General features: G+C 50.1%; 1 protein-coding gene across 1 annotated transcript in view; it reads left to right on the forward strand.

Annotated features, from left to right (window-relative positions):
* Positions 1-13,753, forward strand: part of TXNRD3 (thioredoxin reductase 3) — a 311,226-nt gene that overhangs the window by 183,427 nt on the left and 114,046 nt on the right. Inside the window, exon 12 of the mRNA XM_069643385.1 lies at positions 11,483-11,639. Within this exon, the coding sequence (XP_069499486.1) occupies positions 11,483-11,639 (157 nt within the window). The remainder of the gene's footprint in view (positions 1-11,482; positions 11,640-13,753) is intronic.

Consider the following 13,753-nt stretch of genomic DNA (forward strand, 5'->3'; position numbering starts at 1 on the left):
CGTGAGGGGTAAACTGGGAGAAGGGTGTGGAGGATACTGTTTTAGGCGGCCAGCAGTATGACCTGATAAGGGGCAGGGACCCTCCAGGGAACAGCCAGGGCCAGACAGGGAGCCTTAATCAGGGCCTTAATTGGAGGTTTCCGTGTTTAACGCACAGCTTAACAGTGCTGCAAACAATACATGCATTTTATTGTTGTCTCCTATACGACAGTGATTCTAAGCAAAGTACAGGTTGAACAAAACTTTGCAAGTCTTTGGAGCTGTGTGTGTTCATGGGTGCACTAAACTGACTCTGGGACGTTGCTTGGGGTTTGCAAAGCAGTCAGTTTGGGTACAGGTACTTTGTGCGGGCAGGATCAGTTGCTCCCGCCAGATGAATTACCTGTACTTTTTTTATATCCATTTCTTTTTTCTATGCATCTCTTGTACAGTGAAATTTACAGAATGGCACATTCTGTCAAGTGTCTTTATTCTCCAGCATGTAATCTGTTATGGATTCACATGCTCCTGAATATTCCCAGTCAGACCGGGAATCCACGGTAAGGGAAGACACTGTTTCACTTTCACTTACAAACTATATTTCTCCTCTCAACCAATCACTGTACTTATAATGCCCCCAGCCATTGACTGCACTCTCCCTAAGCCCCTCCTCAGGCAGCCATGTTGAGATTTCTACTGCACATTTAAGTGTTGAGTCCTCGAAGTTTGCTCCGGGAGATATTCTACGGTTTTCGCACTTTTTTCTACTGAAAAAGTTCGAGTGTGTGCTCTTGTCTCCATCTGCTGACAAACAGTAATCAATTCAATGTCCCTCAAAGGCAAGGGATCGTCGAGTTTTCCTCGAACTTTCAAGGAAAGGCCATCAGGCCTTCACCGCACCTCCGACCACCATTAAGGAAGGAGTTTCCCTTTTCAAGATCTGTATCAGATGCGCCCTGCGGAATGTGTTTGTATAGGACAAAGTCATCCAATGCCTCTACTGCCTTCTCCTGGGTCACAAAGAAGATTGCGAGATCTGCCTCTTCGTTCTCCAAGAGAACGATGAAGGATCGACGCAGTAGACTGGCAACATGGTTAAGCGCCAAGGCCTCTGTCTCGTGCCCTAAGCAGGGTCATGCCTCCCCCAGGACCGGTCGGTCCGAAGAGCGGGCCTCGAAGTCCGTTGAGGGAGCTCCATTCGTGGGGGCCCAAAACCATGCCAAGCACAGCAAGTCAGTTTCCTTCTGGCTAGTTGCGCAAGCGGGTTCCTCTATGGTCTGGGTGCGATCAACATCTCCTCTGCCTCCATCACCAGCCATCAATCAAGCTCCTCCTCAAAAAGGAAGTCTCCCAACCAGTCTAAGCTGCGAGAGAAGCCCGAGAAGCCGAGGGCGGAGGAAAAGTTGGCCGACCTGCCCAAGAAGCCTCAGGCAGTGCAGCTGAAATAGTCTACAATAAAGATGGTGGGGGCCAATCTCTCGGAAGCCAAAGGGGCTGACCCCGTGAAGGTAGCCCCTACTGCACCCATGGTGTCCCTGCCTCCGAGGCAGGAGGCCTCAACCGGGGCAGAGAAGATGCCACCACTAAGCCCGGTTGAGACTCCTGGGGGTGTGTGAGGAAGTCACAGGCCATAACCCAAGACATGGATGTTTTTGTCTTCAGATGACGAGGACCTGCACACATTCCATGAGGACGTGGAGAAGGGCAACAGCAGCAAAGCTGAAGGCGACGACGGCGTGGGGCCTAGTGTGCCTACCACACCTGCTCAGCCGAGAGATGTATCCCTGGACATCCTTTCAACCCTACACAAGCTGGTGTCTGAAATCCAGAAGAGGATGCTGCAGGCCCCGGATCAGCCTCTGGCTAAAAAGAGGGAGCGCCATACAATGCCCCTGCATCAACCTCAACAACCATACCAGGTGCTCTCCACCCCGATGGACCCGGGCACGGCAATGACTGTAACATCATCATCATGGCAGTCGTATTGCTGCACCAGAGGGCATCCCCACTGGCTGAGGTAGGGTTGTTTCATGCCATTGTTGCCAGATCTTCCAAGCTTTTCCAACTGACGACAGAAGAGAACAAGGAGGGCTTCCTATACCAGAGGCGTGAACCCAAGAAGAAAAGTTATGGCAGTGCCCCTCCTGGATGACTTGTGTGAGTAAGGCCTAGCCCTCCTGAAGAATCCTTCCTCGGTCCGGCCACGTGGGATAGGCTGGAGAAAAAGTACAGAGTGCCGGAGTCCGCACCAGTGCCTACTGTTTCAACCATCGCCAGACTCTGTTGTCTTTGCAGCTGTGAGGAAGTGGTTGTCTAACCCTTCATCCTCCTCGGTCTCTCCAAACAGCAAGGGAAGTTCGCCACGGGGAGGAAAGTCATCTACTCCGGCGTCGTCCAGGGCAGCCAACGCATTGGCGTTTCTGGCCAGGTACGATGGAACTGTGGTACAAGCTGGCCCGCGATTCTGCAGATCCTACCCAACAAGTGGGTGGAGGTGATCGCACTCCTCCAGGAAGGTGAAGTGGCGTTAGACCATGCCATCACAGTGGCACTGGACATCGCCAACACAGGTTTGCGGCAGATGCGGAACGGTGTCTGCCTCAGTTATTGTCTACACCTGATGCACAAAGAAGATTGTAAGATTTGCCATGGCGTCTCCAAGCACACGATGAAAGACTGACCTGTCTGGTGACATTGCTAAAGGCCAAGGCCTCGACCCTGGTGGGACCGCAGGAACAGGCTTCGTCAGGATCCAGCCAACCTGAGCGGGCCCCTGGAGGGTGCTCCTCCTATGGGGGCCCAAGACGAGGGCAAGCACCGCATGCCCTCTTCCGTTGGGGTTGCTGCGCAATCTGGCCCCGCGATGGTCCGGGTGCGCTCATCGTCACCATCTGCCTTAATCTCCAGATATCGCTCCATTTCTTCGTCTCGAAGGAAGTCAGCTACCCCATGGAAGCGGCCGGAGAAGGCCAGTCAGGACAAGGGATCGGTCCTGCCATTGAAGGCCCAAAGATGATCCAAGCCAAGATGCCCTCTCGGTCAGCCTGCGTTGGCGGCCAGAGTGGCGCTTCCTCCCAGGTGGGAGGATTCGGCCAGGCCAGAGGAGAAGACTCCGAAGAAGAGAATGCCGGACCTAAGCCCAAAACAGACCCCCGAAGCCAGGCTGATGGTAGGGGAGTGGAAGAGCTACAGGGCACAGCCATTTCATCATCCGATAAGGATGAGGTTGCTTCCGCCCATGCCATACCGGAGTTGATGGGCAACAACGAGAACATTGAGTCGCCGCCCGCCTAGAGTGAAGATGACGGGGCAGCGTGCGATTACACAGGCGCTGGGCACAGTGTTCCTGTACCCCCCCCCCCCACTCCACCCCTCCCCCCCAAATACCACCCAGAGATCTGTTGCTGGACATTCTCTTGACCCTCCACACTTGTGTCGGAGATCCAGAAGATGATGCAGACGGTACTGCCTGCGACCCCACTGGTGGGGACCCCATTGACACCGGGGGCCACCTCCAAAGAGGAGCGTCATCCCTATGCCTCTGCTCCAGCCGTTGCTGCCTTCAACCCCAGGGATACAGGGACGGACACAGACTCTCCGCCACTAAGGGTGTCTATGCCGGATGAAGTGTGATCTTTTCATTCCATGACTGCCCGCGCGTTAACTTTTTCAACTCGCTGCAGAGTAGAAAAAGGAGGGTTTTCTGTGCCAACCCGGAGGCAAAGAGGAAGACATTCCGTCGCTTGGCGTATGGGATGAGGGGCTGCCGCTCCTGAAGAACCCCCTCCTTGGCACCAGCCAAGAGATCGGCTTGAGAAGAGGTATCTGGTGCCTGAGTCGGCATCCAAGTGTCTGCAGTTGCAGCCATCACTGGACTAGGTGGTTTCGGGTGGGGCAAGTAAGAAGTCGTCCAACAGTCAACATCTGTTCCCCTAGACGGTGAGGGGGTAAAAGCTGGATGCCGTTGGACGAAGGTTCTTTACTCGACTGCGACCGTCAAGGCGGTCAACGTCCTGGCCCGGTACGACCAGGTGCTTTGGTACAAGATGGGCCAGATTTTGGCTTTCCTCCCTGAGGGCAAGCAGGTAGAGGCAATGGAGATACTTCAGGAAGGTGAGGTGGCGTCGAACCATGCCATCACTGTGGTCCTGGACGTCAGAAACTGGGTTCTGCCAGATGGGGGAACAGTTTGCCTTGTTCGTCGTGGCTGGCTGAAGGCCACCAACTTAGACAAGGGTTCCAGATGAGGGTCCTGGACATGCTGTTCAGAGACCATCTGAGCAACAAGGCAGTAGATGAGTCTCTTCAGGCTGTCAAGATGGACACAGGCCGTGGCGTGGGCACACAGCAGCATCACCTTTCATCCTTCTGGAGGAAAGTCGGGGAGGTCTTAGAGGAGTTTCAGCGGTGGATGGTCCTCTTACCACTAGCCCTCCCATTCCACTACCCAGGAAGCCTACAGATGTCATTCCAAGGCCTTCTGAGGTGGCCGCTGTCATCGTCAAAGCTCCCAAGGCAGTGCGCCGGCCACCAAGCATGACAATCGGCCGGACGTCAGGCCTGCACCCCGGTGGGAGGCTGGCTGGTGAATTTAGTCAACGTGTGGGAAAACCTTTCTACCGATCAATGGGTGCTGGACTCTCTCGCCCCCAGACACACCTTGGATATTCAGCAGAAGTGTCTGTGGATACCACCGGTGGCCCGGCAGGAACAACACATCCCTCAGCTGCTGGTGGGGTCCGGGCCATGTTGAGGAAAGGGGCGATGGAGCTGGTTCCAAACAGCTGCGGGGCTCTGGAGTTTTCTTGAGTTACTTTCTGGTAAGAAATGAGACCGGGGGCTGGAGTCCCATTCTCGACCTACAATGGCTCAACAAGTAAGTCCCAGAAATTCAGGATTGCCATGTTGCAATACGTGCTCGGCCAACTGGAGGAGGGAGACTTTCTGTCGTTGTTGGATCTAGAGGACGCGTACTTCCATGTCCCCATTCACGTAAAGCATCGCAGGTTCCTAGTGCCGGTTCCTGCACTTCATCGTAGAAGGGAAGCACTACCAGTTCAAGGCTCTCCCCTTCGGACTGAAGTTGCCCAGAGTCTTCACGAAATGCCTGGCGCCATTGGCGGGCCATCTATGGCTACAAGCATCCGGGCCCAAGTCGAAGGACATCGCCGTCGATCACATGGAGAGGACCGTCCGGCTGTTGACGGATCTGGGGTTCTCAGAGAATTATGCAAAGTCCTGCTTAACTTCATTGCAGAACGCGCTGTTCCTGGGGTCCAGGCTCAACAGTGTCCTTTGTGGCAGCTCCGTCTGAGAGGATAGCGACCATTTTGGGCAGGGTGCACCAGCTGTTGGCACTGAAGATTGCCACGGCCTGGACCATCAAGTCTCTTGGGTAAGATTTGGAGCGGTACCCTTTAAGGGCACTACAACAGCCTTAGCCTCCTGGCAATAGGGACCCAACCTTTGGTGTACTACAGAGGTTGGTAGTGTGGTCGAGTAGTCTGGTTTATCTCAAGAGGGGTCCATGTGAACAGTAGGGTAGTTGGACATTCATAGTGACAAGTATTCAAATAAACACTTGCACTCAAGGTTTCTTGATGAAACAATATTTTAAATTTGAATAAGCCTTCTTCAGAAGGGGCGATTATAACAGTAAAACACAAATACACTTCAAAATACACGCCTAGTTTCTCTAAATCAGCAAATACCCATTGGGGATGGCACACACTCCATACTCCCTGAGGTGACTTAAAATGCTAGGACACTGTGGACATTAATATATCACTGGTACATTTAGAGCATTCCTTAGAGGAGTGTCAAAGAAAAGGGTTCTCAGAATAAAACCGAGAACACAATGTTCTGAAGCCAGTAAGTACTTTTAAACCCCCCATATGCAAAGTAAGTTAACCCCTTCCTGCAAGGATAGGTGAAACACGACAGAGGAGAGAAGTAATTCAGGGAGCCTGGCCACGCAATGCTTAAGTTAGCAAAAGTCAAGGTGAGCTGAAGCACTTCTTGCAGGTAAGTAAGTCTTGCGCAATGTTTTAAAAGTCTTTAGAATCAATGTAGGGCCACAAGCTGTTACTACTGTGAGTAGTAGAAGATGGAAGCAACTCTACAGCCGCAACCAAGACCACTCTCAACTGAGAACAAGCAAGGCTACGCAACAAGAGTTAAGTTCTCTTAGACTGTACAGTACCTTTTTGTTTTTAAGAAAAGTGTGGCAGATGACTTCTGTTCCTATGCAGCTCTGCAGATCCTGATTTTCCAGGGCCTCAGTCATGGGGACAAGAGGGAGGACTTCTGGGGACTCCTGCACTGCAATGGGATGGTCACTGACAGCAACCGGCAATCTTCAAACAAGTGGAACTTCGGTGTTTCAGCTCCTAGTGTCTACCGCAAATAGCACCACCGTGGTTCCTGGCTGTCAAGTTGGGATTTCCTTGCTTCTGGGGTTCAGCACTCTGAGGTGGCTCAGGCACAGTCAATCCTGCTTCCTGGTAGTCCAGAGGATCTTCCTGGAGCTCTTGGCCAGTTTAAGTGATGCACTCCGAATCTAGTTTTCCTCTCCCTGGCGCTTCGGTTCCCGCAGCATCAAGGAAGTACAGCCAGCTCCGAGAGGATGTCCAGACGAGTTCACTTTGGAGTTGATTGGTCCCACCAACTCAAGGGGCGAAGTCGTCCTTGCAGGCCTACTCTAGTCGAGGCGAATTTTGAGCTTCAGCACAGCAGCAGGGCTTCACCGGGCAAACCAACGATCCATGAGTTGAAGCAGGCGTCTCTTCCAAGTTCTTTGGAGTCCTTCGTCCAGTGGTAGACTCTGCCTTCCAAGCCAAAAAGCCTTGCCTTTTATGCAGGTTTCTCCAGCCTAGCTGTCAATCCCACAGCAGGCGGGCTGTCCTTGCTGCACAGCCAGCCGGCAATCACCTTTGGATGCATTCCTGTAACCAAGGGGCTTAAGCACAGAGTTTCGGGCACATCCCTCACTTCCTGCCCTGCCAGAGATACTGGAGCCAGAGGTGGGTTTCACTCGAGAAAACCGCAAAAGACAAAACAAACCTGGTTTGACGCACAGAGTAAATCTCAAGAAGGACATTAACGACAAGAAATAGCGAAAAAAGATGACAGGCCATTTTGACAAAAAAAACATGGGTGCTTTACTGCAGCTGCGAACCCAGCCTGCAGTAAAGTAAACCCTTTCCACCAGCCATTAATTGTGGAAAGGGTAACGAAAAATGTTACATGAGAAACTAGACAAAGGGGATACTAAGTAACCCCGCCAGCGCCCTATTGTAAGATAGTGTGTGCTAGGTCTAGAAAGTTACAAGCACTGAAGGTGCCTATGAAGTTTGTCAGACTCCAAAAACCAAAATAAACTGAGTTTAAATCACAGAAAAATACATGAGGGTGGGGAAAAATGTCTTGACTCTCTAGAACTTTTTAATTTTTAACCTGGAGAGTCCAGCAAAAGTGCTGGGGTTCTCTTAAGGTAGAGAGAAATTAGGACATTTCTGAGAATTCTCCCAAAGTCTCTGCTTGGCATGATGTCGTCATGCATCTACCTGGTCCGGCTCTGCAGGTTGCGGATGTTACCACGCTGAGTTCCTGGTTGCCCATTGGATCCAAGTATTTGGAGAGTTCAAAGAGCGGATAGTGCTCGACGAGGAGTACCATCGAGCGGTGAGATGGTGGGGCGTGCGCTCCAACATCAACGGAGGCACAGATTTCCAGAGCTTTTCATACCAAGAGACTGTCGCGACGGATGCCTCCCTGGAGGGATGGGAAGCGCACACCGGACATCTCCACGCCAGAGAACTGTGGCTGCCGGAGGAGAAGGGGCTACACATCAACGTCCTCGAACTCGGGTGGTGTTTTGGGCCCTTTGGTCATTCCTTCTGTCCCTCAAGGGCAAAGTGGTGAGTGTCTTCATAGACCATACCACCACAATGTTTTGCATCCGGAAGCAGGGGGACACCAGTTCACTGCCCCTCTCCAGAGAGGCACTGGGCCGTCGCCCAGGGGGGGGGGAAATGTAACTCATCCCCTTTCAGCTGGCAGGTGTAAAAAAAAAAAACTGTTGGAGACTCCCTCAGCTGGGAGCTGGATGCTTGCCACGAGCGGGAGCTTCAGCAGGATCAAGTGGACAATCTCTTCCTCAGGTGGGGGCAATCCCCAGATCGACCTGTTAGTGACGGCGTCTGACACACAGTGCCGGAGATTTGGCAGCAGGTTCCACCAGCTGGGGGGCACGGGGTACACATTCTCCTTCCCCTGGAAACCCGGTTTCTGCATGTTTCCTCCATTGCTGATGCTACGAGTCATCAGTCAACTTAGATGGTGCCAGTGCAGGATGGTCCTTGTTTCGCCGGCGTGGCCGAGGCAAATCTAGTACTTAGACCTTCTCAGCATGTCGGCGTCCCCTCCAGTCAAGCTACTAGTGATCAAAGATATGCTCGCCTGGGAAGGAGGCGCAATCCTGCACCATGACCCGGGATTGCTGAACCTGAATGCCTGGCTCCTGCAGCATTTGAGTTCAGTGGGTATGAACTGCCTGCAGAGAAGTCCTTGCCAAGGCCCGGGTGGCTTCGGCTCTGAAGTGTTAGAGGCCCCCCAAGTCCTCCTGTACTTGTCGTTGACTAGGTCGGAGCTGGCACACGCCTCCCTCAAGGTGCATTTGGCGGCTATCTCCCGCTACACTAGATCTCTGGGACGGTCTTCTTTGGTCTCACTGTCTAGTGAAGGAATTCATCAAAGGACTGTTCTGTTCGTTCCCATCAGTGAAGTTGGTACGTAAAGTGGCAGTAGGACATAGAAGTGCCACAGAGGGGCAGGCGGGAGAGTTTGCATGTGAATCCATGCCAGACCAATGCAGAAGAACAGTTACCGGTAAGTAACTTGTTCTTTCTCCAGCATGAGGTCTGGCATGGATTCACATGCTCATGAATGAAGAATACATAGAACATGCACACACACAACCACTGGAGGTGGCAAAGCTCAACAGAAGACATTTCTCTTACCTCATCAGGCTCACCTTCAAGCGAACAGGTGCATAGCACTGCTTGGCCGACTCTGGACGCCTCTCTGGAATCCCTGTCAACGCAGTAGAATTTCGTGATGGTGTGAGTCAACCATCATGTAGCAGCCCTGTAGATGTCCAGCAGGGGCACATCAGACAGGAACGCTGTCGTACCAGCGATCGCTCTGGTAGAATGGGCTTTCGGGCGGCCAGGCAACGGTTGGGTTGCCACTCGTGACATGAGTGATTCAGCCGGAGAGTCACATGGAGATTGAAGCCTTGGACAAAGCCTTCCCACGATTCACAGGACCAAAGTTCACAAAAAGCTGGGTAATTTTCCAGATACTTAGTGCAGGCCACATAAAACTTCAGTGCTCAAGCCACATTGAAGGCCACATCCAGCAAGTGCAAAGTCCTTTCAGCCGGCAACGAAGGAGTCAGAAAAAACACAGGCAACACCAAGGGCTCGTTGAGATGAAATTCTGACAGACCATTGGCCATGAAGGAGGGGTGCTTCCACAACACAGCCCTAGTCTCGTGGAAAGTCAAGTAAGGCAGTTTGCAGAACAGCGACTGGATCTCACCCACTCTCTGGGCAGAGATGATGGCCACGAGGAAAGCAGTCTTCCAGGACAGAAACTTAAGCAGAGCCTGGTGCATCAGCTCAAATTGGGCCCCCCACCATCAGCCCATTCAGCACCACGTTGAGTTCCAACGCCTGGGCGGAGTCTTCACTGATGGTCCCACTAACCCAAGGGAAGAAGTCGTCCCTTCTGGAGCTTCTGTTGTCTATCAGAAAAAGGAATTTAGTACACCAGCAGGGCTTCACCGGTTAATTCAAAAGTCCAGAAGAATGCAGCAAGCTTTGTTAAGTTTCTTTTTTGGGTGCTCTTTCCAGTGGTCGATTCTCCCTCTAGTCCCAAAACCCTTGCCTATTAAGCAGGTTTCTCCCATTCATGCACAGCCTAGGCTGTCGATCACACAGCAGGGTGGCTGTTCTGAAAAGCCAGCCAGCCAATCCGGACTGGCTGCATTCAGGCATTCCTAGAGACCAAGATAAAGGGAGTTTCGTGAACCTCCCTTACTTCCTGCCCTTCCTGACACACCAGAGCCAGAGGCGCGCAGAGTAAAACCCAAGGAGGACCTCACAAACAGAAAATGGTGAAAAAAGAAGAGCAGGGCCATTTTGACAAAATGGTCACCCAGGGGTGCTATACTGTAGCTGAGGGTACACAATGGTAGGAAAATTTAAACCGCTGCCACCAGCCATTTAAAGTAGTGAGTAACATAAAAAATGTTACATGAGTAGGTAGGTTGAGGGTCTATTAAGTAACCCCCCAGCACTCCTCATAAGATAGTGTGTGCCGCTTCTACAAAGGGAAGGTAAGTAAAGTCAATTTCACTTTACTATTCTTGGGAACGGTAGTTCACACAAGAAAAGGTATTTGAACATTATGAGAAATCTAAAGGATTTCTCTTTGACACTGCACTTAAGGAGTTTCAGACTACAAAAACAAGGGAAACACATAATCCAAATCAGGTCACAACACATGGGAATGAGAAAGGTCTCCCTCGCTCAGGGTTAAAATTAAAAAGTCCTTAAGTCCAGCAATGGAGCTGGGGTCTCTAAGGTTGAAGGGAATTAGCACAGAAATGAGAAATAACCACGGCAGACCACTTGTACAACTGCGCGGCATGTAGCTGGGGTTTTAAAACTCCTTATTTGCTGCACTGTAGCCACTCCTCCTTCTGCAAAGAAAGCAAGGGAAGACGGACTGCTTCAGTATCTCCACCGTGGCAGACCACCCACACCACTTGGACACCCGGGTTTGCAGTATAATGGCATTACTTGAAAACAAATCTACTTGCAACAAATCTCCATGCTAGAGACAGGCTTTCTTGTCAATACTTTTGGGGCGGTGACAGCAGAAGTATTGATTGGCAGCCAGATGGCTTTCATGAAGACCTCATTAGGTGCATGTTGCTAAGAAACGAATTTAGATCTGCATTGTAAAACAATGTGATCTTGTGTACCAGTTTACCATTTTGGTGGCCTCTTTACTCCTTGAAGCATTACATTAATAGAAAATACTGATTCCATTTTCAACATACCATCACTGTAGACTGAGTGCTCGGTTTGTTCAGTTTATGAAAAGCGATGACTGTTTTTAATTGTGCATAACTTCCAGGCATGTCTCAAAAAAGTGACTGCCAAAGTTGTGAAAATCTGCATCTGGGGTGGGGGTCCTGTTGTAATTAGGGAGGGCCTGTTGCAGATGAACCTTTGATACATGGTTAATCCGGATCTGTCATTCTATGAAGGCATAGCGGGTAACCTGATTACGGTTTGTCTTTTAAACGCATGCGTTGTGAGCAATCATTCACAGGCACATCTTATTCTGGTGAATTCTAAATAAATTAATACTTTTTAAATTCATTACCTAAGCGCCAGTGTTCTCATAACTCTTATTTCTTGAATTTTAGGAATGGTAAAGTACCAGTTAATGATGAGGAGCAAACAAACGTACCCTATGTGTATGCAATTGGGGATATTTTAGATGGAAAACTAGAACTCACACCAGTTGCTATTCAGGCTGGCAGACTACTGGCACGTCGGCTTTTTGGAGGATCGTCTACGAAGGTAAACCTCTCTCATTGTCCTCCATCTTTTTGCTTTTTAATGTATTTTCCGGTCAGGGTTTTCTGAGCCAGTGTTAGGCAAGGTTTGTATGCAGTACCCTTTGGGACCACTACACACAACTATGACTGCAGGTGTAAGGAATCCAACCTTTGGAAAAAGTCTGTGCTACAGTTTTTGGTAGCGGAGCTGAGCAGCCAGGCTCCTCTCAAGAGGGGAATGTAAGCTGTAAGGATGTTACACAGAGGCCTACAATCACAAGTATTCAAATTAACTCTTACACTCAAGGTTTCTTAGTAAACTCTTACACTCAAGGTTTCTTAGTAAAACAATTATTCATTTATTTTACAGTCAGTTATAAAACATTCACTAGAGTGAGGCAATCTATATCGCAGAAAAATATACTTCAGTACTTTGCACTATCATTTTGAGGCATTTAAACTACTTTGAAGGCGGAGCAAAATGGCATTCAGCGTATTTGTAGTAGGAGCAAAAAGACATGGGTTAATAAAGATTACAAGTATGACAGTGCAAATGTTTTCAGTTCACCAGAGGAGTTGATTCAATGCAATAGGTTAGGCCAAAGTCAATGGGCTAAAGTCTTGTATAGGATAAAACGGTTCTGGTTGTTAAACGGAAAAGCTTTGCCAAAGTTCTCAGAAGTAGTTTGTAAAAGAAAGTGTTGTATGTTGTCATAAGCTGACTAGGCCTGCAAGTTGCAAACATTTCACACACTTTCGCAGTGAGACGTAAGTCTCTCGGTTGGGATTTCACAGTACCTTACAATGTAGAAAAAGATGCAGCTGAAGACGTCTGTTCCTGCAGATCTCGCTGTTCCTGAGCCTCAGTCGTGGGGACAAGAGGGAGGACATCGGGACTCCTGCACTGGGACTGGTCCCAAAGCTGGCAAATGGCAAATCTTCATTTCCGGTTGCTACAGTCAAGCACACAAACTGGTGTCCCTCTCCCTGGTTATTTGGTTTCCTGCAGCACTCTGAGGAAAATACAACCAGCTCCGAGAATGGTATCCAGGTGGCTTAGTGGCGAGTTGATTTGTCCCAAAGGGAGAAGTGGTCTTTGCAGGGCTTCTCTGTCGAGGTAAACTTGGCGATTCGGACCTGCAGCAGGGCTTCACCGGGCAAACCAACAGTCCAGGAGTTGCAGCAGCCATCCACTTCAAGCTCGTCTTCGCTTCTTTCATTCCATTGGTCGACTCTGCCTTCCAAGCCAAGAGACTTGTCTTTATCCAGTTCTCTCCATTCATTCCAGCCTAGCTGCCTCTCACCGAGCAGGGTGGCTGTCCTTGCTGAACAGTCAGCCAACCACGCCAGAGTGCATTTGGGTCTCCTAGGAGACTAAGCACAGAGTTTCGGGCGCCTCCCTCACTTCCTACACACCCCAGACACTTGGGCGCCAAAGGCGGTCTTCAGTCCTGAAGCCCGCCAAAGGCGATGGAACAAAGGGACCAAACCTGGTTTGGTACGCAGAGACAAACTCTAGGAGGACCTTTCCAAAATGAAATGGCGAAAAAAGGCCGTAACCTGTTTAAACAAAGGGGACTCAGACGCCATCTTGAAAAACATTGCTCCCGTGATTTAACGTTACCGGTGTTCGCGGTCAGTAAAAATCATGGTAGTTCATTGTAAAACCACTGCCACCAGCCATTTCGAGAGGAAAGGGTAGCATTTGACTGCTACATGAGTATCTAGACATTTGGGATTCTAGGTAACCTCTCCAGCACTCTATTGTAAGATGGGGTGTGCTGGGTCTGGGAATTTGAAAAGACTAGTAAAGTCAATTTCACTTTACCTTCTCTAGGAAACAGTAGTTGCTCCCAGAAATTTATTTAAAACCTGAAAGGCTAAAGGCTTCCTTGTGTCAAGGAACTGAAGGTGCTGTGTAACGCAAATAAACAAGATGATGCCTATGGAGTTGGTTAGACACCATATCCAAAGAAAATAAACGCAGAAAACAAACGGGTCCGAAAGTTTTGCAAAAGTGCTGGAGGGTTCTAAGGTAGAGGGAATTGGCTCATTTTGAGTATTCTCCCCAATAACCAGCACAAGTATAGGGTTTGGGGTTTTTGGAATGAGGGGTTTGGGAATCTGGTTCGGGAG

Source organism: Ambystoma mexicanum, chromosome 2p (assembly GCF_040938575.1).
Source record: "Ambystoma mexicanum isolate Mex_15411 chromosome 2p, UKY_AmexF1_1, whole genome shotgun sequence".
NCBI classification, from domain to species: Eukaryota; Metazoa; Chordata; class Amphibia; order Caudata; family Ambystomatidae; genus Ambystoma; species Ambystoma mexicanum.